This window comes from Phycodurus eques, chromosome 22 (assembly GCF_024500275.1).
Source record: "Phycodurus eques isolate BA_2022a chromosome 22, UOR_Pequ_1.1, whole genome shotgun sequence".
Taxonomy (NCBI): domain Eukaryota; kingdom Metazoa; phylum Chordata; class Actinopteri; order Syngnathiformes; family Syngnathidae; genus Phycodurus; species Phycodurus eques.
Genome location: NC_084546.1, coordinates 5452525 through 5480075, shown reverse-complemented (window position 1 = coordinate 5480075; position 27551 = coordinate 5452525). Strand labels below are relative to the sequence as shown.

The following is a 27551-nucleotide window of genomic DNA, read 5'->3' as shown; positions in this document are numbered from 1 at the left end:
ATAGTCCCGAAGGGGCCTCTGGGGGGAAAGGACCACGCAACATTCATATACGCTAATGAGAGGTTTGTAAATTGGTAATCAACGAGTTTAACACTTTATAAAGCCTTGATAAGATGCTGTCAGTTTCAGACATCATTACAAATACTGTAAAGCTGTATAAACAACAGCAGGTTAAATGCCGCTTTACAATAGTGAGCTCGTTTGCTTATAATTAGTGCATAACTACTGTGAATAACATAACAGAACACACAGGAAAATCCCGGCGTTCTCCAAGGAGGGCACCAGTTCGCTGCTCACAAAGTTGGCATCCTGATGACTGTAGGAGATGAACGCGTGGTATGAAAATGACATATTCTTCAGCAAGTGTGAGCGTTTCTTTCCTCTCCTCTTCACCCTAATCCACACCCATAACATCTTTGTGTACCACACACCATCCAGTTTGTAGAAAACGAGGCCAAAAGTTGTTGCTACTAATAGTAACACGGAGAAAGCCATTGTTGTTTGGAGGCATATTTCGCAGGAGATCACACTGGTTTTATACTCGGACAGAGGAAAGCCCTGCTTTGGGGTGCTGCATAAATAAGCCAAGGGCCAGTCCAGGAGCAGAGACTTGTTAAAGTCTTTGAAGAACAAGTGTAGGTCACAGGAGCATACGAAGGGATTGTTTCCAGCTTTGAAGATCTGAAGTTTAGGAAGTCCCCCAAAGAGATGCTGGGAAAGTGTTGTGATTGCATTCTGGTCCACGTAGAGACTGATCAGATTCGGGCCGCCAAGCCATTCAGGAAGCACTTGGATACTGTTGGCGCTGAGCTGGAGGTGTGTCAGGTTGGGAAACCGAGACAGGTCCTCTTGCGTTATGGCAGTTATTCCAGTTTTTGATAAGTCACTGGATAATTCACTGGAAATTTGGTGACACGTACTCAAAAACATTGTTGCCAAAATTGTTATTCCCGAGATTGAGCTCAATCAAGTGAGCGGGCCATTTGCATCTGTTGTCCAAGTAGATGAAATTGAAGCTCAAATACAGGGAGTCCAGCTTCTTCATGTCATTCGTCCGTCTTGACATGAAGGACAAACTGAAGAAACGGTTCTTGCTCAACAACAGGTGCTTCAGTTTGGGGAAGACGCCGGTGTAGGAACATGAAAGCCACCAGATGCCTGAATCTGACAGGAGGCTGTCTGACACATCCAGGGTCTCCAATGTTGGCAGGACGGATAAGAGTTTACAGGGTAGAATGTCCATTCCACTCCCAGAAAACTTAACATAGTTCACATTTGAAAGGTCCTCAAAGCTCATGTTATATGTAGGATTCCAGTATTGATAATGTATCACCGTATCAAAAATTACAGAGCGAACACCAATGCTGTGATTGACGGGTGAAACTTAAACTGTAACCCATCAGGTATATCTTCATTGTATGTGATGTTGACAAAGGAGACATCCTCAATAGAAGCCAGCCAAATGTTCTTTAAGAATATGTTGGATCTATCACACCCAACACCGATAAAAAATAGACACACAGCAACGAAGACGCTGGTTTCTTCCTTTCTCTCACGGTCAGCAAGCAACCATCAAAATCGTCCATAATACTAAGGCAAGCTTAGCAAATAAATGATAACTTCTACGATTTATTTAACAGAATATCTCCATGAACGAGCTGTTTAGCCAGGTGTCTCACATGCGGCATTGCTTTCAGCATCCCAAGAGCTCCCAATTCATACATTCGCCATGGAACTCCTGCACCCAAAACCAAATGTTGCAAGGGGATGTTTATCACAGGTTTGAAGTCATTTAAATTCACTGTCAGAGCTGCTTTGCTTCCTAATGACAGCACTCGCAGATTTGTAAGGTTCTGAAAACACTTTGGCAGCTGATAGCCCTCGTAGAGATTATCGGACAAATCCAACACGGTCAGTCGTGGCAGTGAAATATCAGGAATGATTGTTAATTCATGGGAGGACATATCGAGAACTTGAAGTGTTGAAACACACTGGGAGAGATATCCTTGAGCCCGCAATGAGTCGCCTTCAGAAAACACAACAGAGGCAGTCGGGGGAAAGCCCATGTAGTGATACTTTGGATGGAGTTGTGAGAGATGTCCCAGTATTCTGTGGTGTTGGGGAGATGTATGGGAAAGGATGTTAGATTTTGATAGGAGAGGTATGCAAATCTTCTCCTCGCAGTAACACATATTTCGAATCGGTTGTCAACCAGCCCTGTTGCCTTGCGGTCTGGAGGTAACAGGGAAATAACCAACAAGACCACCACAACGGTCCTGAAAAAGCAAATACGTGATAAATCGGTATTATGTGATTGATTAAATGATTTGCATTAGCCCAGTGATCAGCAAAGATTACTGAACGGAGAAGAAAAGCATCTGACCCTTGGAACGACATCTTCGGACGCAGTCAACCGTGAACACGTCAGGTCGATTGTGTGTGCTGTGTGTTTAAATCTCTGCTCTGAAGATGCTCCTCATCTCTCTTCCTCTTTTTGTAACCATCATGTCTTCATTTCTGCTTCTGCTTTACTCTTGTCAACAGCCCTAATAAAGGGTTTTGAAAATGGTTTCCAAGTTAGTTATTAACTACTTGGTAAAAGGAGAAATACAATGCATTGGTTTCATTTTTATTTTTTAAAATTTTTTTTTACAATTTAAAACGGTTTCTAAATGTCTTGATGAAATGTCTCTGGCATTCTTCAGTCAAAATACATAAAGGATATATGATTATGGCACACTTAATGAGGAAATATCGTGAACATTTTGTTTAGGGTTCAAATAACCAGTTCTGGCTTCCTGTCATTCATTTGGAGCCTAAACGTGGAGGTTTGAACATCTCCTCTGGAGGGAGTCCCCAAGAAACTCACAAATGGTCACTAGATTTATGCTCATGGCATCATTATTGAGATAGCGCTCAAGGGGTGGGAAAAAATGCTGAAAATAGCAACAAAGTCATAAAGTAAGTTGCCAACGGTGAACCGGAGCTCACTTTGTTTCATACCTTCGTTTCACCATGGACGTCATGACAATGAAAGCCGCCTAAAACCGAGGGATTTGAAGCATGAGAGAAACAACTCGCAGTCAAAAGAGGCAAAACACCCCTGGCCTCACATTCAATCATCGTAAGCTTTACCTTACAGATGACAAAGAAGGACAGCTACTGTATGCCATGCGCTGTCGTCTGTCTGACTAAAAATGTCCACATTTCTCCCTACAGGAACACAGATTCAAATATGTCCTGTTTCATGAGTGCAAACGACTAAATTTCATTTATTTTGAGACCAGTGGCTGAATTTGCCTGAATGTATTTCATTTTATAACGATAAAATTAATGATTGCTTTCGTAAAAGTGATCATGTTGGGCAATATCTGAATTTGCACATTCAAATTTCTTATTTTTGTCTATTTGCTATTCATGTTCTGAAAAATAATATACATTGGAAAGTGACCAGATAGTCAGTACCTGTAGTTTTTCACTGAATACTTACTATAACTCAAGCAAATATTTGGAGGACTACTTTTTACTTTCACTTGACTTGTAATATTCCAAAATAACAGTGCTCTTAGTTGATTAAAATTGCTGGCTACAATGCCCACCTTTGGAAGCTTGATACCCAAATGTCAGCCATTTGTCCCATGACACCACCATTGACCAGCTTTTCAAATTATGAATATTAAGCGATTTTTTTTAAAACAATCCACAAAATCTTTTGGTCAGTGCAAACTGACAACCACTTCCCAAATAGTAAAGCGTTGTTTTCAAATATAATTGCATAATATAGAAACACCTCAACACACTGTAAGGAGCAAATCAAATCTTCTAAAATGTTTAAAGCAGAGCAATAGTAGAGAATGACAATAGGGTTATATGGGGGAATTAAAATAATCACCCAATGCAAAGACATGTATAACTGGTAGTTATTTTTATTTTCAATTTCAATATGTCATGTGAGGGATCTGACACATTTTTAAATCAAGTCAAGAGATAAAAAAGTCAGTACGTGTACCCAATTTTAGCTTTGGCGCTTAAGTTGCCTTTCAAAGTTCAGCTTGGACAAATCTTGTCACACTAAAATGACGAGAGAAATGTTTATGTCATGTCATGATATCAGAGCACTAAGGTTGTTTTTTTTCGTTAGTATTTTGCACATACTGAACAACTGGTAAGTTTATTTTTGTCAATGTTTGATCATTTTGTTGAGAAAGAGAAATCCGGACCAAAAACCAAAAAAAAAAAAAAAAACATACAAGGAATAATCGGAAGCAAAAGTCACAAGGAAGCCAAACATCAAACAAAAGTACTGAAAACCAAAGAGCAGGAGACTCGATACACTATTTTACATTTGAATGCAGCGGAAATTTCCTTCCCGTGCATCTGCTAAAATTAGAGAAGCTGTCACGTAGCTGTAGAGAAAATTCAAATTCAAAGTATTCTTGACTGTTGACACTTGACCGAAAAGGGGAATATGATTTACACCAGTAATCATCACTATTTCTTTGATTTTCTCAAATGAAGCACACTGGAATGTATTGTAACATTCTCGTGGGATACCTTTTGACTTAACTTCACGCTTAAACTGTTGCAGTGAAGACATGTATTAAATATTTTAATTTAAGAATGATGAAGCAGCCAAGAATGTGATTGTCATTTGAACACCAAATATACAGTTGCTTCATTCAAACCAGGTTGAAAACCATTTAGAAATCATGAAGTGTATTATGAATTAATTTCCTAGAAATTATAACAGTTCCCAGCTGTCTGTGATTTATTTTTGTCAAAATAGGCTGTGGAGGCCCCCGAGAGACCCAACTGTTTGTATCCAAGCAATTGAAAAGTCCATTTCCATAAGATGCCCCCAAGCAACAGGTTATAACGGCTCAAAATTAAAATTGTGGTCGTCCACATTTTAATCATACAGCGTGTTGAACCTGATTTGATTAGTAAGTAGGATTGCTGTATCTGCAAGATCCACAGCCATATCCCTCAAAACTACAGATTTGTCTGCCATACGCAGCATGGATTTAAGGCTCGCCCAAAACACTTGCTGCTTCCGCTCGTCCTTCGGCCACTCGAGGTACGTCTGCTGCTGGAGCAAACTTCTCAGTCTCAAGTACTTTTTGGGCAAGCAATCTGTGGGGATGGGTTCCAACAGGATGAACACCAAAGAGTCCTCTTGGATGTTGATGGCTCTGTGCTGAGCAAAGAAGAGCTCGTAGTTGCACCATTCGCTCTGGACGAAATGTTTCGAGAGGACGAAGAGTGTTTTGTAGCTGGACTCCACGCAGTTGATGATGTTGTCTATGATCCAATCACCGGGTACAAAATCACGTTCGTGAACACACAGGAAATACCCGGCGTTCTCCAAGGAGGGCACCAGTTCGGTGCTCACAAAGTTGGCATCCTGATGACTGTAGGAGATGAACGCGTGGTATGAAAATGACATATTCTTCAGCAAGTGTGAGCGTTTATTTCCTCTCCTCTTCACCCTAATCCACACCCATAACATCTTTGTGTACCACACACCATCCAGTTTGTTGAAAACGAGGCCGAAGGTTGTTGCTACTAATAGTAACACGGAGAAACCAACTGTTGTTTGGAGCCATATTTCGCATGAGATCACACTGGTTTTATACTCGGGCAATGGCAGGCCCTCAAGATGTTTTGGGGTGCTGCATAAATAATCCAAGGGCCAGTTCAAGAGCAAAGACTTGTTAAAGTCTGTGAGAAACCAGTGTAGGTCGCAGGAGCATATGAAGGGATTGTTCCCAGCTTTGAGGAGCTGAAGCTTCGGAAATCCCCCAAAGACATGCCCAGAAAGACTTGTGATTGCGTTCTGGTCCACATAGAGACTGATCAGGTTTGGGGCATCGAGTAGTTCCGGGAGCACTTGGATGCTGTTAGCACTGAGCTTGAGGTGTGTCAGTTTGGGAAACCGAGACATGTCCTCTTGGGTGATGGCAGTTATTCCTGTTTTTGACAAGTAAATTCGCTGGAAATTTGGTGACAGGTGCTTAAAAATACTGTTGCCCAGATTGTTATTCCCGAGATTGAGCTCAATCAAGTGAGCAGGCCACATGCATCTTTTTTTCAAATAAATGGAATTGAAGCTCAAATCCAGAGACTCCAGATGTTTCATTTCATGCGTCCGTCCCGAGATGAAGGACAAACTCCTGAAACGGTTCTTGTTCAACAACAGGTGCTTCAGTTTGGGAAAGACTGAGGTGTAGGAACACGAAGGCCACCAGAAACCCAAATCAGACAGGAGGTTGTCTGACACATCCAGGGTCTCCAATGTTGGCAGGACGGATAAGAGTTTACAGGGTAAAATGTTCATTCCGCTCCTAGAAAACCTAACATAGTTCAGATTTGAAGCGTACTTAAAGCTTATGTTAACTGTAGGATACCTGTATTGATAATGTATCACCGTATCGAAAGTTACAGAGCGAAGACTAAGGCTGTGATTGAGGGGGTGAAACTGAAACCCATCAGGTGTATCTTCATTGTACGTGATGTTGACAAAGGTGAGATCCTCAATAGAAGACAGCCAAACATTCTTTAAGAATATCTCCATGAAGGAGCTGTTTAGCCAGGTGTTCTCGATGGTGAGGTTTCGCACATGCGGCATTGCTTTCAGGATCTGGAATGGATCGTCGGTGACGTTGCAGTCATCCGAAAACACACTCACAAACCTCAAGGCGTTCGCCCGTGTCACATTCAGATCCACGAGGAGATTGTCGAACACATTGAAGCGCCCGCAGAAGTTAGTGAAAAGGGACACTTTCTGCAGGGACAGCATCCCTAGAGCTCCCGATTCATACATTCTCCATGGAACTCCTGCACCCAAAACCAAATGCTGCAAGGGGATGTTCATCACAGGTTTTAAGTCATTTAAATTCACTGTCAGAGCCGCTTTGCTACCTAATGACAGCACTTGCAGATTTGTAAGATTCTGAAAACAATCCGGCAGCTGATAGCCCTCGTAGAGATTGTCAGTCAAATCCAAAATGGTCAGTTGTGGAAGTGAAATGTCAGGAATGATAGTTAATTCGTTGGAGGAAATATCAAGAACTTGAAGTGCAGGAGTGTGTTGAAACACTTTCGGAGAGATATCCCTGAGCCCACAATGAGTCGCCTTCAGAAAACACAACAGAGGCAGTCGGGGGAAAACTTGTGTGGTGATACTTTGGATGGAGTTGTGAGAGATGTCCAAGTATTCCGTGGTGTTGGGAAGATGTAAGGGAAAGGATGTTAGATTTTGATTGGAGAGGTCTGCAACTCTCCTCCTCGAAGTAACGCACATTTCAATTTGGTTGCCATCCATCCCTGCTGCCACGCAGTCTGGTGTTAACAGGGTAACAACCAACAGGACCAAGATGGTCCTGAAAAACAAAAACAAATATACAATAAGGTTTTATGTGATTTATTTATTTATTTTGCCTAATTTTTATCCGTGCAGTTATCAGCAAAGATGACTGAAAGAAGAAAAGCAGCTTACCCTTGGGACGACATAGCTTCCGCAATACTCAACTGTCAACTCGTCAAGTCGATTGTGTGTGCAATGTGTTTTAATCTCTGCTCTTGAGGGCACGTCAACACTTATTTTCTTCCTCATTTTTCAACAGAATGATGATTCTTCATTTCTGGTTTTCTGTTTCATTCTGTGAACAGCACTAGTGAAGGTTTTTGTAAATGGTTTGTCAGTTGGTTATTGAATACTTTGTAAAAGGAAGCCTCATGCTTTTTTTCACAACTGGAAATGTGTTTTAAGCAAAAATTTCTGACATTAATTCCTGAGTCAAAATACATTCATTCATTCATTCATTTTCCGTTCCGCTTATCCTCACTAGGGTGACGGGCATGCTGGAGCCTATCCCAGCTATCTTCGGGCAAGAGGTGGGGTCCACCCTGAACTGGTCGCAAGCCAATCGCAGGGCACATACAAACAAACAACCATTCACACTCACATTCACACCAAAGGGCAATTTAGAGTTTTCAATTAACCTACCATGTATGTTTTTGGGATGTGGGAAGAAACCTCAGTACCCGGAGAAAACCCAGATCGCCACGGGGAGAACATGCAAACTCCACACAGGCGAGACCGGATTTGAACCCTGGTCCTCAGAACTGTGAGGCAGATGTGCTAACCAGTCGACGACCGTGCCACCAGTCAAAATACAAAAGGGATAAATAATGATGGCTGACTTACAGTACAGTTCAACAAGACTGCAAACTTCAACAACTTACCGGTTGTGCTTCATACAATAGAGCAGTGATTCTCAACCAGTGTGCCGTGAGCGCTCTTCAGATGTGGCGTGGGAAATTATAAAATTTTACATAATTGCTCCAAAAAATTCTTTACAAGAAATAATGTATCTTTGTTCATCTATTTATGGCAGGGAGGGATAGTGACAGACAGAACAAATAAATGCTCTTCTATTAGATGGCAGGAATGACATACATTAATTAATGTATCCACTTTTGTGACATTTTTGTTTGTTGGTGTGCCGTGATATTTTTCAATTGTAAAATATGTGCCCTGGCTCCATAAAGGTTGGAAATGACTGCAATAGAGCATATCGGGTTTAAGACGCAGAGCAGTTTTGTGCACCAGCCCAACCACACACGGGGAGCTGTCAATCAGTGTGACCTGAACAATCGTAAATGTTACAGTATTCTGCCAGACACAAATCGAAGAGCAACTGGTTGTGTTAAGTATTTTGAAGAACACATTTCCCTTGTCATTCACCACAAAAGAAAGGACAGGAAGAAGAGTTTACAAGAGCAATGTAGTTCCCAGATAAGATAACTGTTAGGCGAGCTTCTTTTATTTTTTTCCTCGTCACGTGTGGGGTCTTTCAACAATTTAAAAAATTGGTAAAGGACCAGTTTGTGTGTATGCTTTAGCTGTAGTGCGAACACTGCTGTTCATGATGTCAGAGCATTAAATGTTATGCTTGTTTATATTCAGACAGGTATAACTAGTAGTTAATTTTATTTTCCATTTCAAAATGTCAGTTCTAAAATTTTAATAATCTGTAAAGAAAATAAAAATCGGTACGTGTACCCAACTTATATTCAGCGGTTAAGTTGCCTTTCAAAGTTCAGCTTGCACAAATCTTGCCACACACAAAAATTACTTGAGAAATGTTTATGTCATGTCATGATACCAGCACATTAAAGGTTTCTTTGGGGGGGGGTTAGTATTTTGCACAGACTGTACAATGAGTAAGTTTCTTTTTGTCAATGTTTGGTCATCCCGTTGAGAAAGAAAAATCCCCACCAAAGAACACAAAAAACAAAAAATACATTGAATAATTGGCAACAAAAGTTACAAGAAAGTCAAACATTAAAAAGTACTGAAGACCAAAGAGCATAAGAATATATATACAATTTTATATTTGAATGCAGCGTAAATTTCCTTCACATGCATCTGCTAAAATTAGTTGTCACTTTGCTGTAGAGAAAAGTCAAATTTTAAAGTATTATTGACTGTTGATACTTGAGCAAAAAGAGAAAGATAATTTAAACCAGTAATCATCGCTATTTCTTTGATTTTCTCAAATGAAGCATACTGCAATGTACTGTATCATTCTAGTGGATACCTTTTGACTTAACTTTACACAAAACTCAGAACTGTAGAAACATGTAATTAATTAGGCAGACACCTAGGACAAGGCAGCATGCCATTTGGACACTTAAACTGTTGCAGTGAGGACCCGTATTAAAGATTTTAATTTAAGAATGATTAAGCAGCCAAGAATGTGATCGACATTTGAACAGCAGATATACATTTGCTTCATTCAAACCAGGTTGAAAACCATTGACAAATTATGAAGTGGATTATGAATTAATTTCCTAGAATTTATAACAGTTCCCAGCTGTCTATGACCTACTTTTGTCAGAATAGGCTGTGGAGGCCCTCGAGAGACCCAACTGTTTGTATCCAAGCAATTGAAAAGTCCATTTCCATAACATGCCCCCATGCAATAGGGTGTAACGGCTCAAAATTTTGAATTTTACCCAATTGTGGTCATCCAAATTTCGGATTTTACACAATTGTGGTCGTCCACATTTTAACCATATAGCATGTTAGGTCTGATTATTAAGTAGGGCTGCTGTATCTGCAAGATCCACAGCCATATCCCTCAAAACTACAGATTTGTCTGCCATACGCAGCATGGATTTAAGGCTCGCCCAAAACACTTGCTGCTTCCGCTCGTCCTTCGGCCACTCGAGGTACGTCTGCTGCTGGAGCAAACTTCTCAGTCTCAAGTACTTTTTGGGCAAGCAATCTGTGGGGATGGGTTCCAACAGGATGAACACCAAAGAGTCCTCTTGGATGTTGATGGCTCTGTGCTGAGCAAAGAAGAGCTCGTAGTTGCACCATTCGCTCTGGACGAAATGTTTCGAGAGGACGAAGAGTGTTTTGTAGCTGGACTCCACGCAGTTGATTATGTTGTCTATGATCCAATCACCGGGTACAAAATCACGTTCGTGAACACACAGGAAAAACCCGGCGTTCTCCAAGGAGGGCACCAGTTCGGTGCTCACAAAGTTGGCATCCTGATGACTGTAGGAGATGAACGCGTGGTATGAAAATGACATATTCTTCAGCAAGTGTGAGCGTTTATTTCCTCTCCTCTTCACCCTAATCCACACCCATAACATCTTTGTGTACCACACACCATCCAGTTTGTAGAAAAGCAGGCCCAAGGTTGTTGCTACTAATAGTAACACGGAGAATCCAACTGTTGTTTGGAGCCATATTTCGCATGAGATCACACTGGTTTTATACTCGGACAATGGCAGGCCCTTAAACTGTTTTGGGGTGCTGCATAAATAATCCAAGGGCCAGTTCAAGAGCAAAGACTTGTTAAAGTCTGTGAGGAACCAGTGTAGGTCGCAGGAGCATATGAAGGGATTGTTCCCAGCTTTGAGGAGCTGAAGCTTCGGAATTCCCCCAAAGACATGCCCAGAAAGACTTGTGATTGCGTTCTGGTCTACATAGAGACTGATCAGGTTTGGGGCATCGAGTAGTTCCGGGAGCATTTGTATGCTGTTAGCACTGAGCTTGAGGTGTGTCAGTTTGGGAAACCGAGACATGTCCTCTTGGGTGATGGCAGTTATTCCTGTTTTTGACAAGTAAATTCGCTGTAAATTTGGTGACAGGTACTCAAAAACACTGTTTCCCAGATTGTTATTCCCCAAATTGAGCTCAATCAAGTGAGCGGGCCATTGGCAGCTGATGTCCAAGTATATGGAATTGAAGCTCAAATCCAAGGACTCCAGCTGTTTCATTTCATGTGTCTGTCCCGAGATGAAGGACAAACTCCTGAAACGGTTCTTGCTCAACAACAGGTGCTTCAGTTTGGGGAAGACTCCAGTGTGGGAACACAAAGGCCACCAGAAGCCCAAGTCCGACAGGAGGTTGTCTGACACATCCAGGGTCTCCAATGTTGGCAGGACAGATAAGAGTTTACAGGGTAAAATGTTCATTCCGCTCCTAGAAAACTTAACATAGTTCACATTTGAAGCGTACTTAAAGCTTATGTTAACTGTAGGATACCTGTATTGATAATGTATCACCGTATCGAAAGTTACAGAGCGAAGACTAAGGCTGTGATTGAGGGGGTGAAACTGAAACCCATCAGGTGTATCTTCATTGTACGTGATGTTGACAAAGGTGAGATCCTCAATAGAAGACAGCCAAACGTTCTTTAAGAATATCTCCATGAACGAGCTGCTTAGCAAGGTGTTCTCTATGGTGAGGTTTCGCACATGCGGCATTGCTTTCAAGTTCTGGAATGGGTCGTCGGTGACGTTGCAATCATCCGAAAACACGGCCACAAACCTCAAGGCGCTCGCCCGTGTCACATTCAGATCCACAAGGAGGTTGTCGAACACATTGAAGCACCCACAAAAGTTAGTGAAAAGGGACATTTTCTGCAGGGACAGCATCCCAAGAGCTCCCGATTCATACATTCGCCATGGAACTCCTGCACCCAAAACCAAATGGTGCAAGGGGATTTTCATCACAGGTTTGAAGTCATTTAAATTCACTGTCAGAGCCGCTTTGCTTCCTAATGACAGCACTCGCAGATTTGTAAGGTTCTGAAAACACTCCGGCAGCTGATAGCCCTCGTAGAGATTATCAGCCAAATCCAAAATGGTCAGTCGTGGAAGTGAAATGTCAGGAATGATAGTTAATTCGTTGGAGGAAATATCAAGAACTTGAAGTGCAGGAGTGTGTTGAAACACTTTCGGAGAGATATCCCTGAGCCCACAATGAGTCGCCTTTAGAAAACACAACAGAGGCAGTCGGGGGAAAACTTGTGTGGTGATACTTTGGATGGAGTTGTGAGAGATGTCCAAGTATTCCGTGGTGTTGAGAAGATTTAAGGGAAAGGATGTTAGATTTTGATTGGAGAGGTCTGCAACTCTCCTCCTCGAAGTAACGCACATTTCAAATGGGTTGCCATCCATCCCTGCTGCCACGCAGTCTGGGGTTAACAGGGTAACAACCAACAGGACCAAGCCGGTCCTGAAAAAAACAAATATGCAAATATAAAATATGTTGTGGGGGTAATTTGTATCCGGGCAGTTATCAGCAAAGATGACTGAAAGAAGAAAAGCAGCTTACCCTTGGGACGACATAGCTTCCGCAGTACTCAACTGTCAACTCGTCAAGTCGATTGTGTGTGCAATGTGTTTTAATCTCTGCTCTTGAGGGCACGTCAACACTTATTTTCTTCCTCATTTTTACCAGAATGATGATTCTTCGTTTTCTGTTTCACTCTGTGAACAGCCCTCGTGAAGGTTTTTGTCAATGGTTTGTCAGTTGGTTATTGAATACTCTGTAAAAGGAGGCACCATGCTTTTTTTTCGCAAATGGGAACATTCTCAAGTGTCTTAAACATTTATGACATAAATGCTTGAGTCAAAACACATAAAGGATAGATAATTATGGCTGACTTACAGTACAGTTCTCCAAAAATGCAAACTTCAACAACTTACCGGTTGTGTTTAATACAAAAGACCATATCAGGTTTATTAAGATGCAGAACAGTTACGTTCCCCAGCCCAACCACACACGGGGAGCTGGTTGGACATTGTCCATCAGTGTGACCTGAACAATCGTAAATGTTACGACATTGTGCCAGACACAAATCGAAGAGCAACTGGTTGTATTAAGTGTTTTGAATAACACATTTCCCTTGTCATTCACCACAAAAAGAAATGACAGGAAGGCGGGTTTGCTCGAGCAATGGAGTTTCCAGATAATCATTAGGCTAGTTTGTATTATTTTTTTACTCATCACGTGTGGGTCCTAGCACATTTTAAAAATTGGTGAAGAAAATTAAAATCAGTTTGTGTGTATGCTTTAGCTTTGGTGCTCACATTGCTGTTCAAAGTTCTGCTTGCACAAATTGTGCCACACGCTAAAATGACTAGATGAATATATATTTTTTGTCTTGTCATGATGTCAGAACATTCAATGTTTTGTTTGGTTACATTCAGTTTCTTTTTGTCAATGTTTGGTCATGCCATTGAGGAAGAGAAACTAAAAAAAAACTACACACACAAAAAAAAAACCCACAAACCATCAAAAAACACATGGAAAGATTAGCTGCAAAAATGGTAAGTACAAAGAATTTGCAAAAGTAGTATCCACACAACATCTAACAAGGAATCAAAGAAGTGAACATACTAAGCAGACGAGAAACATTTGGAGAAGACGCATGAGAATGGAACGCGCTGATTGGTTCACATAGGTGGGCATAACAAAATGACACCCAATTAAACTAAAAGGCCAATCCACAGCACTGGACACATAAAGTCATAAACATAAGAAAAGTAAACCTTACACAAAACCCAGAAAATTTTCTGAGTCGCTTATCCTCACTTGGGTCACAGGAGTGCTGGAACCTTTCCCAGCGATCTTCGGGCAGGAGGCGGGCGACACCCTGAACTGGTTTGGATTGAACCCCAGTCCTCAGAATTGTGAGGCAGACAGACGCTCTAACCAGTCGTCCACCGTGCCCCCCAGAAAATTACACAGAAAAAAATAAAATAATAATAATAATAATAAATGGTTTCATAGTTTCTGGCTATATTTATATGCTCAATATCCTCCATCGTTTATTTCGTTGGAAACTTTGTGTTTGTGTGAGTAAATGTTTTGCAAAAGTTGTTTTTGGAGTCACTGTAGGTTACAAGGTATCTTTTCATTTATTAATTTACACCTTAGTCAGCTTGTAAACAGATACTACTGTTTATTTGTATTTTGCACGAAGCACAGCAGCTAAAAAAAATGCATGTTCTATTAAATGATGATTTTTTCCCCTATATTTTAATGTCATTGTGTGGCAATAATAAATCATTCAAATGTATTTGCTGTTTCTGCTTCTCTTATGCAAAAGGCAGTTTAGGTTAGTGCGTAACTCTCTTGTTGACAGAGAAAAAAAAAATTGACAAACATAACCCATTTTATATCATAAAACATACGCATTTGCACTTGGTGAAATGGCAATAAAAAGAGTAGCAAAATAAAATACAATATAACTTTTTTGAGTTTGAATTCTATTTTAGTGTACAAAATTATCTTTCATTTGGAAGTTTTCAAGGTTACAATTTCATTCACTATAACGAACTATGACTACAGGGAACAACAGGGACAGTTATGGTACACTGATATAGTCCAACTAATTTTACTGTCATATGTGACAAACTTAAACTTTTATTGGACCAATAGGGCCACTATGTCACAATTGCACTTTTACAGTTTGATTTGGTAACCACGGAAAATATTTCTACCATCTCACTTTATGTTGTGTACATACAGTAAAACAGAGGCAAGATGAATAGGGGAAGTGAAATCACATAGCTACATTTCCAGAGGTGTCAAAAAATTTGAAAAACAAACCGTGATCTACTAAAAAGAGAAGTGAAATCACATTTGTAACGTGCGCTGGAGTCTCATTTCTAGTAAACTCTCGTTGCGGTTCAACCAAATTTAAAAGAAATTGTTTGTTTCATGGGGTTATTGTTGTAAAGGTTGTAATGTATTACCACCAGTGGGTGAGAGGGCAATAGGACTGAATCAATTGGTGTTAAATATGAAAATGTCTGTTTTGGTATTCATTTAAATGTGATTTAATTGCATTAAACATGACATTCTTTCATTAGTGATTCTACAATCAAAAGAGAACATAGCACCGATATGAGTTTAGTGAACTTTGAACAGACTGAAATAATCAATCAATATTAGAGGAGAATTTTTAAAATCTAAAACAGTTCCCAGTGGTCTGAATACCAATTCTGTCACAAAGAATCAAGAAGTATTGCATTTTATGCACTCGTTTTCAGCCTCGCCAAAACTGACCTGTTTTGAGGTGGCGGTCCTGTCTCTTGCAAATGAGCCACTTTTTTTAATTTTACCTTTCCTTTTGAGATTCATGGTCAAGCAGTATGGTGGATCTGTAAGTGTCTTTAAGGGAAGTAATCTTTAAGGGAAGAACTTTCCCGGATGCTCACCATTATGTTTTGCTAAATTACTCAAAGACATGATTTGGTACCAAATCGTTTTTTACATACCTGTGAGAAAATGTCTTCCACAAACCCGATGATGGCGGTGAGGATTATCTTCTCTCTACAACTATTCACGTCGTTCACTCGATGTATCCTCCTTACCCACAGATTCTGATGGGGGAAAAAGCAAAAGCTTTCGGGATATATCTGGCGTTGCAATCCAAAACACAACATGTTTTCGTCATCGTTTTCAGTTCAAGTCACCCCCTTACTCGCTGTTGCTGGTGATTGTCGGACAATTGGTCCTCAAAAGTGCATACCAAGGACAACTGGTCCCTCGGACCACCCTGGGTGGTCAACTTGTCCTCGGGTAAGATTCAAAGAAACTTTTAAATTGACATAATTCGCACACCCATTTTCAAATTTTGAAATGAAATTGAAATGTATTATTTTTAAGTTATTTTTTTTCTTGCTGGGTTGCTAGTGCTTGGTTTACACCTCAAATGCGGAAAACCTGATTTAAATGATAATTGCGATGAATAAGTGTGATGCATTTTTCTGTGATTTGTAATACAGTGAAAAACACGTTATTTGTAATAAAAAAGATTGGTTAGCAAATTAGGCACACATTTGCATTGATACACATGTAACTTATCACATTAAAACATGAAACGCATCACGTGAAGACGTGATACTGAACTTTATTTTTATTATGTGGCAGCAATATCCATCCAGTAATAAAAAAAAAAAACAACAACTTTGTTTTAAAGATATTTTTTTTTAATGTGACGCTTGCTTTCAGTGTAGTTTGTTATTTAGTGTTTATGTCAATTATTCAATATCTTTCCCAGATAATCGTTGTCCCCAGAAGAGTTGAAGAATCTGTCCCAACGTCAGCATTATCGCGACCGGGTTGGCTGTAATGCCTGAAAATGGCCGCCAAGTGGCGCGAGCCTTTCGTCCTTCGGCAAACTCCGACAGAAGCCGAGGATTGCCGAAGGAGAAGCGGCGCTGTCCGGAACATCCGGCCGCTACAACATAAACAGCAATGGCGGAAGCAGCTGCATCGTCCACAGCGGCCCCAGCGATATCAGGAGGTTGGACCAAACACGTAACTTGCAGGTAGGATTTGAACAATCGCTGTTCGGATATCGACGCGGGGCCACTGCGGGACTTTTCGCCTCTAAATAGCGGCGTTTGGACTACTGTCGAGCGGTTGTCAACGGCGGGTTAGCGACGGGAGCGCTGTGCTCAAGTGTGCTGTTGTTGCCTCGCGATGCGTTAGCTGAGCCTGACAACTGTTTTTGTTTGATTTTTGGTGCGCTTCTAGCGACGACGTCGGTTTAAAGCCACGACTTTGACGACACACGACGCCACAAAGCCCAGAGACGCAGTGGCGTCACGGTTAATGGCCATTACGGGGAGAGCTGTTGACCTTGTTTCCATTTAACTCAATATGAATGCCTATGTAGGGGGCTGCTACCGCTTTGTGAGTTCTGTCTAGTCAGCATTTTGTTTAAAAATCAAGTGCCAGTTGGTCACGTTGAATAGGGCCTGGGAATACAGTTGATTTGAAGTAAACTTACAGTGAGCAAGCTCTATATCACAGCGACTAATGAGAAACTATTAATGGCTTTTTGTGTTTGCAGGTATTTTTTGCACGGTCTATGCAAAGAAGGCGACAACTGTCGATATTCTCACGATCTGACCAACAGCAAGCCGGCCGGAGCCATGCTTTGCAAGTTCTACCAGAAGGGAAACTGCGCGTTTGGGGAGCGGTGCAGGTGAGTGCTTGGCTTGGACCAAAGCTGTCATATAGATGCTCCCGCAAAACATGCGGTGGCGTCGATCCACGACGACTTCCCCCCTTCTAAGATGACGGAGCTGGCAAAGGTACGACACTTGAGACTGTCAACATGGTGTCGTCCATGGCAGCGCCTTGTTGGAATCCTCACTGCAGCTGTCTTCCTGTATATGATATAATAATGCGCTCGGGTAGTAGCCTCAAGGGTCCCGTGTCGGTCGGTTGGTTGTAGGGGACAATTTTAGACTAGTATAAATAGTTTGGATCGGGATCCCCATAGAAATCAACATCCAGTAGCCAAGTGGCTCAAAAATGAGACATGTGCTTTTTGTTATGACAGCTCCCATGTAGTTTAATAAGTCTGTGACACGGTTTCATCCAAATACCCCAAAGATCAATAAAACACAGAACACTTTACTCACCCTGTATATTGTCTGGCTGAAATGAGCCCGATGGAGATGACGGCCCTGTCTCATGCAAGTGAGCTACTGACAAGCCCTGAGTGAGTGCCTTCAAAGACACAAAGCAATTTCACTCATAAAGGCAGCGGTTTCGACAGTACACTGTGTGTATGTGGCGTATGGACACATCTCCCCACCGCTAAAGCTGTCTGCTGAAGCAAATCTGTGCATGCAACAAAACTCCATGCAGCTCAGGTTACCTTTTGGACTTGATGCCTTTTGCGCGCTAGCATTTCACACAGTTCATGACCTTTGACTGAAAGTGGCTCTGGATCTTCGCGCAGTTTACTAAGCTGATTTGGCAGTTGTCCTGTAAATTAGCCCCACTGTGATGTTTAGAGTGGGTCAGAAGTGACAAATGACTTTATCACAGATGCATTTTCAGAAATGGGTAGATATGTGCCCTGTGATCGGCTAGCAACCAGTTCAGGGTGTACCCCGCCTCCTGCCCGATGATAGCTGGGATAGGCTCCAGCACGCCCGCGACTGTAGTGAGGAGAAGCGGCTCAGAAATGGATGGATGGGCAGATAATTAGTTATTTACTTTTGATGGGTAGGGCAGGAACATTGATTCTTTATCTAAGAAGATATGAGATATATTTTTTATGTGACGTCAGAGGCGTATTTTTCCAGAAAATCTCAAATTGTCTTGACCATGGGAAAGTTGCACTCTACCGTTACGCCATCTTAATAGCCTTTGCTTTGCTTAGTGTTAATTGCACCAGTTCCCCTTTGTCATGAAAGAGAAGTGAGGACAGCGACTGTGCGTTGGCCACACATCAACATGATGTCTCTGGCTTTTACGAACAATCGCGCCGCTCGATAACCTGGATAGACTTCAAGGGTGGTAGTGGGGCTTAAACATGCAGCGGTGCCGTCTCCTTTTCGAGAGGCAGATTACGCTCCCGCTTTGTTGTCAAACTCGAGTGCGCCCAGACGGCAGCGGCACAGACGGTGTCTGCTAGGTGTCTGGCTCCAAGGAGCATCCCCATAGTTACCAAGGCAGTGCGAGGCAGGGGCCTCCCCCTCCTCCCGCCCCCTGCAACAATGATCTGAAGACACTTGTTGTCGAGCTTATGATGCATTGAGTCACTTCTGCTGTGTTGACAAGTCGCATTCCTCCATTCTTGTGATTGGCGGGATTCCCTCTGCATGAAGACGCTAAAGAAAAGGCGCCTGACGTGGGGGTTTGTTATGGCTCTATTCCCTGGGCTCTGCCTATTGTTTTGGACTCAATGACCCCCCCCCCCCCATTTTTTCCTTTTTTTAGGCCAGACAGAGTGCACTGCATCCTGCATAGCAATTGCATAACGCTCTCAATTTCGCTGCTCTTTCTGCTGTTGCTGGGTTCCCCAGGTTCAGTCGTCTGCAGCGCCCCCCTCCTTATTTATGCATCGCTCCAGCACACACCTCCCCCCCCAGCTGCCCCCACATCCTCATCTAACACGAGAGTGGCTTTCTGGGAACAGACTTGCTAACAGTTTGCACTGAGTTCCAACAGTCGTGTGTAGGAGGCTGCCGGAGGATCAATGGGCCTTTATTGTAAATTGCCATATGTATTGGCTGCTATGGCTTGTTAAGTCACGATGACACTGACGCGGGCCTATGAAACAAGTCAGTGTGGAAGCTTTTCAGTTGCGACTGACCGTTCATGAAAGTGTATTGTATATCCCATATATACCATACCCTTTTTGGCATAGGACAGCAAGTTTTTGTACACTGAGGCTCTCCAGTGTCTACTAAAATGGAATTTATATTTCTCAGTGTTGTGGAAAAAAATTGTTCTGATCGCGAATACTTGAAACAAAAGCATAAAGACAAAGGTTCATTATGTTTGCAAAGAGGCCAGTAACTTAAACGTGGAGACATTAGCATCTTTAAGGTCTGGCAAAGAGGATGTCTCAAAGCTGGATATTGACACCTGTCTGCATTTAAATGATCAATACACATACAATAGATAGACACAGCAAGGTAGTCAAAGGAAAAAGAGGTTTCAAAAGGGGTGGGGTGGGGGCATGCAGTTGGCTTCACACCGCCACCTTTCGCTGTTGTTCTTGAGCGGACAGACTGGAGTCACTGCTTGTGTTATTCATATTAAACCAACTGTCACTATTCACTAAAGGTACAAAAACACTTGTACCATACCAAATTTTGACAATTCCCATTACAGCAGTGTAGGGCTGTCACTTGCAAATCTTTTTAGAATTGATTTTCCTATTGTTATTGATCAAATAATAATCCCCCCCCCCCCCTTTTTTTTTTTTTTTTTTTTTTTTTTTTTTTTTTGACTACTAACAAGCATTTTATTCTCATTTACTTCACTTCTGTTCTTAAACTGTTTTTGTTGGTACTGCATGTAGGGTAAAAATGTGGTCTACAGAATTTGAGACAGACTGTTGATAGCGTTTACTTATGGAACGTGATTGTTGTGGTATTCTACAGCCATGTATATCTATTCATAAAAATGTGTGTTGTCTAACATAACTATAAACTATAAGTCAGGCTCTCCTCTGACTCGTCCTTCCGAGTTCCCCTAGATTCTTTGCATAATGTGACGTTTATAGTACAATGTTGCACAAGGACAATCTCAAGTAGTTTCTCTGGACAGACTTCATCAATTGAGTTTTACTACCATTTAAATGAGTAATAGTAGAATGCAAATATTGGTGTTCTTCAACTGTGCCATAAAAAGCAAGACAACCTTACAGCCCCTTCTGAAATGGGAAGCCTGTCACGTTGTTGCCTTGGCTTGACGGTAAACTAAAACAACCTGTCAGGTACACTTGTCACACAGTTTGTCCTTTTTATAAACTCATAATACAGTCGCTTTGTGCAATCCAATAAAACTCGATTGCCACAAGTTGCTTCTTTGTCACGGGCTTGCCTTTCCTTATTGATTGTTTCCCCGTTAAACTGGAAAATGGCAATTTCCAGGATTTGAATTACTGGAGCTGTATTAGTTTAGAGCTGAAATGATCAATTTAATAACTTTGAATATTTCGATTCCAAGAAAATAGTTTTAATTAGCAAAATCTCTGCCTCGAAGCTCGGCAGTGATAATTTTTCCTGATGCACTAATGTTACTGCAGACTCTCACACAACGCCGCGATGGTGGCGAGCCACTAGGACAGTGCATAAAAGACAATGACTTAGCCTTTTAAAGCCACACACATTCAAAATCACAGATATTACAGTGTAGACTGTGAGGATGGTGAGCCCAAGTGGACTAAAATAATACTTGAACCTCAGATGCATATTTTGTATTGGTATTGTTGCTTAATAATGCAAAATAAATTACCTGATTGATTGAAGAGATAATCTGTGAAATAATCAATTCTAAAAATATTTGATTGTTGCAGCCCTAATTATTATTATTATTATAGGAATATCCATCCATCCATTTTCTGAGCCACTTATCCTCACAAACCATGACAGCCTAAATGGCCCAAAAATTAAATATTGCTGGGAAAACTACCCAGTCAGTAAATGATTCGCTGAAATGTATTGAATGAGCTCCAATCTATATAATCTCTATCTGCAGGTTGGGATCATTTACCATGTGTACCACCTAATCCCTAGTACCATCCCCCAGTTGTATAAACCTTAAACCGCACAAGAGCCCTTTATTGAAGCACGCACTACCAAACTTGCTTGCAGCTTTTAAAAATAAAACAAATGAAAAAACACACAAAAAAAAACAATTGCTCAAGATTGCGGCTATGATTTTGCATTCATTCATTTGTACCTTTTTAAAATGTTGCAATTAGAGATGAAATTGTAAGGCAATTTAATATCAGGCCTGTACCATTTGGGGAAGATCACAGCTGTGTCAGTCTGAAGCTCACCGAAAGATTGACTCAAGCGATTTTAAACTTTCATTTCTGAAAGTCCCATCTGTTTCGCAGGCTTAGCACAGGAATGTTAAAAGCCTATCCAGTGATGGGGCGGGGGAGGGAGGTTAGCTGCTGTAGAATCTAATGACAATCACTTTAGACTGTAAAACCTGAATTCCCAGACTGATGTATCAAAACCCCTCCGGCATCTAATGTCATGAATCTGCTTCAATAGGTTCGAACATCACAGTCCGTCACAAGATGAGCTGCCGACACCTGAGCCATTGCCTTCCACCTCCCGAGCCAGCCAGCCCGATCCGGAGCTCAGTGGGTCGACGCCTGGCCTAGGGGCACAAGATTGGGTCAATGCTGCGGAATTTGTGCCGGGGCAGCCGTACTGCGGGCGTGGTGAGTGATTGATGAAAAGTGTGATGTTGCTTGCGCACAACCCTTGACCTCCTTCGCCTTTAGATTCCAGTAGAGACTGATAAGAAACGCGTCGCTATTCTTGGCTTGTAGAGGACGACATTTATCTCGTTCAAAACAGCAGACGGTATTTCGGGCCAAGCTATCAAAAGCTGAAGACCATCTGTATGAGGTTAACTGTCAGAATAGAGCCTGAACATTTGAATGTACAGGATGTCAGTATGGTAGGATTACATTGCAACAAGGGCTGCAACTATCAAATATCTTAAGGATCAATTATTCCAACGACGATCCCTTCGATTAATCGGCCAAAGATTAGTTTTGTATTAAAGAACAAAATGTGCATGTGAGGTGCAGTCACTATTGTTGTCCACTTGGGGTCGCCATCCTCAACGTTTCACACGATAATGTGTGACTTTCAGTGTGTGCGGCTTTAAAAGGTGGGGCCTGGCCTGGTGAGTGACGTGGGAGCTGGCAAATAAACGTGTAGAATTTGCTGTTGTGAGCTCAGGTTAGCAGGTGGCTGTTAACTGGCTAACCGCTAGGCTATATTAAGTTAGCGAACAGCCATACCTTGTGCTAGTGATTGTAGTTGCGATCCTGATGGAAGTTTACTTTGTGAGCCTTTACGTTCTTAAAATTGCCTGAAATAAATTTTCAACTGACGTTTTCCTTTCCTGCATGTCCAGCGGAGTCGGTGAACGTGCGGAGCTCCGTCCCCCTCATCGAGGAGTTTGACAGCGACGGCAAAGAGTTAAGGAAGCAGCTGTGTCCGTACGCCACCGTCGGCGAGTGCCGCTACGGCCTCAACTGCGTCTATCTGCACGGCGACGTGTGCGACATGTGCGGCCTTCAGGTGCTGCACCCCACCGACAACAACCAGCGCTCAGACCACACCAAGGTATCGTTACGTACGCTGAACCGCGATTTAGCAACGGAACGCTGTTTTGTTGCGTTTTTTGCGATGTATCGCTTTAACTTATTTTCTTCGTTTCCCCCCCCCCTCTCAGGCGTGCATCGAGGCCCACGAGAAAGACATGGAGATCTCGTTTGCTGTCCAGCGCAGCAAGGACATGATGTGCGGCGTGTGCATGGAGGTGGTGTTCGAGAAAAGCAACCCGAGTGAGCGCCGCTTCGGCATCCTCTCCAACTGCAGCCACTGCTACTGTCTAAAGTGCATCCGTAGGTGGCGAAGCGCCCGGCAGTTTGAGAGCAGAATCATCAAGTGAGTCATGCGCTTGGTTTGTGCTCTGCAAAGGACAAGCTGTCGCACATGAAACTTGATTTATTTTTTTTATTTTATAGGGTGGACTGAGGAACTAGAATATGACAAAAAATATCAGCAATTTATTGGCGGAAGGCCTTTATGTAAATGCCTTGAAAAGATGTTAGAAATATACATTGTTGTTTCTTCAAATTTAAAATTATGAACCTTACGTGTTGTATAAATAAAAACATCAGTAATTATGAAAAAAAAACAATTTTATAATTTACAGATTATAATAATTCTATGAATATATCCTTTTCTTTCTCCTTATATATTAAGGGAGGCCTTTATTTGTAAGGAAATGTTTTCATTTTATATTGTGATATATTTTTACAACCAATATTTTGTATTGTTTAACAAATGTTTTTAATGATGTAAACTAAAAAATTATGTATCACAATATTCTACTAATAAAATCTTACAATGATACTACCACACATTTACTAGTGGTAAGGTATTTATTGGAGGGGACGCCTTGATTTGTAAAAAAATATATTTTTTTGTAAACGGTAAGTAATTAAGTTTTTCACCAATGGTTGGTAACTAATAATTTCCAACAATAATGAATAAAAAAAATATATCAGGATATCGGGGCTAAATAAGCCATGAAATGAGTTGTGTGGAAAAAAAAAAGTGCACTGTTGTTGAGTGCCCACTGTGCTCCTGTCTTGAGATGTTTTGTCAGGCCTTCACTCCTACACTTTGCTGCTTGTTTATAGGATGCTATGCCTACACTTGAGTACATTCCACTCAAAAGCGTTGAACGCAAATCAAGATTACTTTTGTGTCCAAATAAGAGCAGCCTGACACCGCAAATAAATGTGTTCATTGCATAAATGTGTTCATTGTACATCGTTTTCTAGTGCACCTGTCTTTCCCCTACAGATCTTGCCCAGAATGTCGAATCACATCCAACTTTGTCATCCCGAGCGAATTCTGGGTGGAAGATAAGGAGGAAAAGCAGAAACTCATCCAGACGTACAAGGAAGGCATGGGGTACGTGGACAGTCCACTTTTAAGTTAAAGGAGGTATTGCACATTTGCCTACAACATGCGTTCATTCAAATACACAGATGCAACAATGATAGTGAGCCATTATTCTGGCTGCATGTTGAGCCCCGAGTATTGAGGGGGGGGGGGGAAAGCAAATCGAAACGGCAACTGGGCGTGTCGACCGGGATCCATGCAGTCTGCTGCTCATCGTGAAACACGTCTTGGTTCTGGGACTAGATCGGATTAATTTGATTTCCATTCACTTTAATGGGATAAGGTGCTTTGAGTCTCGGAACCGATGAAGGTCGTGATCAGAATTTTCAGATTAAATTTCACGGTGAACATAAAATGTGAATTTTGTCCTCAGCTAGTTGTGCAAAAAGTGCACCTGTAAAGGTTAAGAGTGCATTTTAGGTTCTTCTTTGTGAAATTTCACCCGAAAGCCGACTATCCCTAACCTTTTGTGATTCGTGTATTTGTATAATCCCTAACCTTTGGTGAGTCGTGTATTTGTATATAATCGCTTAAAAAGTCTCCTTACGATAATATCTCCCCTTTAAGATATTTAAAATAATAATAATAATAATAATCCCGTCTCTTCATTCTGTTCCCCAGGGGTAAACCGTGTCGATACTTCGACGAGGGCCGCGGAACGTGTCCTTTCGGCTCCAACTGCTTCTACAAGCACGCTTTTCCTGACGGGCGTCTGGAGGAGGTTCAGCCTCCGCGGCGGCAGACCGGGTCCAACAGCAGGAACCGGGTACCACGTCATATAGATATTTATCAAAACCGATAATAGCCACTATAGGTTTTATTCCGGCTTTTTCCCCATATTCCCAAACCACTAAATTGCCCATAGGTGTAAATGTGTGTGGCGTTTCTCTATATGTGACCTGCGATAGGCTGGCGGGGTATAGAAAATGGATGGTAAATGGCTTGGTCAAATGTGTTTGTCACTTAGCCTGTTGCTGTAACACCATCTGCTGGTCGGTTGCAGATGAGCAGGTTTGAACCAATTTCCCCAGCGCTGACTCAAATTAGGAACACGAATTTACGAAAATAGATACTGGGGAGGTTGTCTGTTTGCGTCGGTACCGACGATAGGAAATTGGTGGAAAACTTCCTGGAAATTTGCATGAGGTTTTCAGTACTTTTCCATGGGAAGTAAAGTTGAGGATTTTTTTAATTGTTCCAAATTGTTAACCTTCCATTGGAATTAACTGGCAATTGAGGGTAATTAAATGGAAAAGGTATTTTCAAGTGTAAATATGAACACTTAGTAGCTTTATCAGAAGCAAACATCCATGCAAAATAGATGACTCTCCTTGCCCATGCTGCAACGGCGTAACTGAAACTCGCTTGTATTTCGAACAAAGCAACAACAACAAAATTGGCCAAGCAACGGCTTGCTTGTAAATTGAAAAACTTGGAAGTCGGGGCAAAATCAGGATAATGCGCAAATGTATTGATGATATTTAAATTCCCAATTGTTATTTTTGTTAATTCCTGGTTAATTCCCATGGAAAGTTTCAAACTTGGAAAGTCCCTGAATTTTGTATCCCTAGTTACATTTCCATGAAATTACCCCCTATTCCATTTTAATTCCCATGTAAAGTTTCCAATTTGGAATACGTTCAAAACTCCCCAGCTCAACATACAGTAACTTTCTGCAAATTGATCAGACATATTCGACTGTTTTGCAACCAGACATCTAGGGCATAGAAATGTAATGTTTAAATTTATTTTTTTTTTTATATATAGGACACGCACTAAACCGTATTTGTTTTACAGAGCTCACGACACACGCGCCTCTGGGACATCCTGGACGAGCGAGAAAGCGGTGACTCGTTCGACAATGACGACGAGGAGATGGTCACGTTCGAGCTGAGCGAGATGCTCCTCATGCTACTCGCCGCCGGCACCGACGAAGAGGTGACTGACTCCGAGGACGAGTGGGACTTGTTTCACGAGGAATTGGATGATTTTTACGAAATTTACCTATAGCTAGCCCAATTCCCGTGCTCACCCCCACATACTTGCATATCTCCCAACCCCTATTAAATGTATATACTAAACCCTAGAATGGACTGTCTTGTGCGAGTGATGGACGGTAGATCCACCCCCTCCCCTAAACTTGTATTGTGGCAGTGCCTTTAAGCAGGCCATTAATAAATATGAACTTAAACAAACAAAAAAAAAAATGGTGCACTTGTGCTATATAAAAAAAAAACAAAAAAAAAAAACCTCTCGATCCCTGTGACTTATCCCTTGTTGTCCAAGCAAAAATGAATGAACAAAAACTTTATTGGAATCTCATTGACGCAAGTTTATTTGTGGGCGTCGGCGTCACGCGTTGATCACCTACCCAGGTTTGTACATAAGTCTGCTACTCTTCGAGGATGCACATTTACTTAAAATGTATTCCAATTGCGACGGGCATGTTGTACGATTTGACCCTCCCACCTATACTGAAGCTGTTTATAGCTTATATATTGTGCTAACTATTAACCGTACCCACGTTCACGGTGTACTCGGTATTTTACTGTCCCGCCACGACTCTTTTTGTCAACGATCAAAAGGCGTGTAGATCACTACGCTAAATTGTTGGTTTGTTAAACCTGTTGCCGATCCATTTGCACCTTAAGTCACTGAGCAGCTCACAAGCATCTTCAAATACCCTGACCCCTTCATTTCATGAAGTGCAATATTCTACAATCTACTGACTTTAAATGTTGGAATTAACTTAAAAGAGAGGGATGTGATCCTTCCTCAGATTCAGGCTCAAAAGTACAACGGGGGAAGGGGGGGAGAATGGGGGCCACTATTGGGCTTTAATGCCCATATTTTTATCCTACACGTTTGAACTGTACTCGTGAAATGTTTCTCCGCTCCCCCCGATAGCTGGTTTCAACCTGTTGAACTCCGTTGGAATGCATATGTTTATACTGAAATGTGTGTTTTCTATGTTCCACGGCCATCCATCTTAACTTGAAATTAAAAGTTTATTATCAATACATGCTGGTGGAGTCTCATTTGTGTTACGACAGTGAATGAGGTACAATTAGAAAACACTAAAATATTTTACTGTGTTAAGTACATTATCCATTCATTTTCTATTGTGCGTTCCCTTATTAAGATCACAGGTGATCTGGAGCCTGTCCCAACTAACTTTGAATAAGAGCCATAGCTATATAATTCTGTATTTCTGGGTACTGCGGCTTCCTCTGACATTCAAA

General features: G+C 41.6%; 3 protein-coding genes and 1 pseudogene across 4 annotated transcripts; 1 reads left to right on the top strand and 3 right to left on the bottom strand.

The window, feature by feature from the left end:
* Positions 1–222: 222 nt before the first annotated feature.
* On the bottom strand, positions 223–1964 carry LOC133397496 (toll-like receptor 2; annotated as a pseudogene).
* Positions 1965–3956: 1992 nt separating this feature from the next.
* Positions 3957–7557, bottom strand: LOC133396940 (toll-like receptor 1). The gene is made up of 2 exons (XM_061667243.1): positions 7499–7557; positions 3957–7382 (listed from the first exon to the last, which is right to left on the bottom strand). Exons 1-2 carry the CDS (start codon positions 7510–7512, stop codon positions 4910–4912), a joined length of 2487 nt encoding a protein of 828 aa, XP_061523227.1. The 5' UTR covers positions 7513–7557; the 3' UTR covers positions 3957–4909.
* A 1352-nt stretch (positions 7558–8909) lies between these two features.
* LOC133396941 (toll-like receptor 1) lies at positions 8910–12713 on the bottom strand. The gene is made up of 2 exons (XM_061667244.1): positions 12644–12713; positions 8910–12544 (listed from the first exon to the last, which is right to left on the bottom strand). The coding sequence occupies exons 1-2, from the start codon at positions 12655–12657 to the stop codon at positions 10093–10095; spliced, it is 2466 nt and encodes an 821-aa protein (XP_061523228.1). The 5' UTR covers positions 12658–12713; the 3' UTR covers positions 8910–10092.
* Positions 12714–16554: 3841 nt separating this feature from the next.
* Positions 16555–27329, top strand: mkrn1 (makorin, ring finger protein, 1). 2 transcript variants are annotated; one of them, XM_061667248.1, is made up of 8 exons: positions 16555–16653; positions 17181–17315; positions 21865–22037; positions 22745–22956; positions 23066–23280; positions 24208–24318; positions 24931–25075; positions 26107–27329. In XM_061667248.1, exons 1-8 carry the CDS (start codon positions 16580–16582, stop codon positions 26317–26319), a joined length of 1278 nt encoding a protein of 425 aa, XP_061523232.1. In that variant the 5' UTR covers positions 16555–16579; the 3' UTR covers positions 26320–27329. The 2 variants fall into 2 exon arrangements, with proteins under 2 accessions (XP_061523232.1, XP_061523233.1); XM_061667249.1 differs by lacking the exon at positions 16555–16653 and adding an exon at positions 16666–17020.
* The last annotated feature ends 222 nt before the right edge of the window (positions 27330–27551 follow it).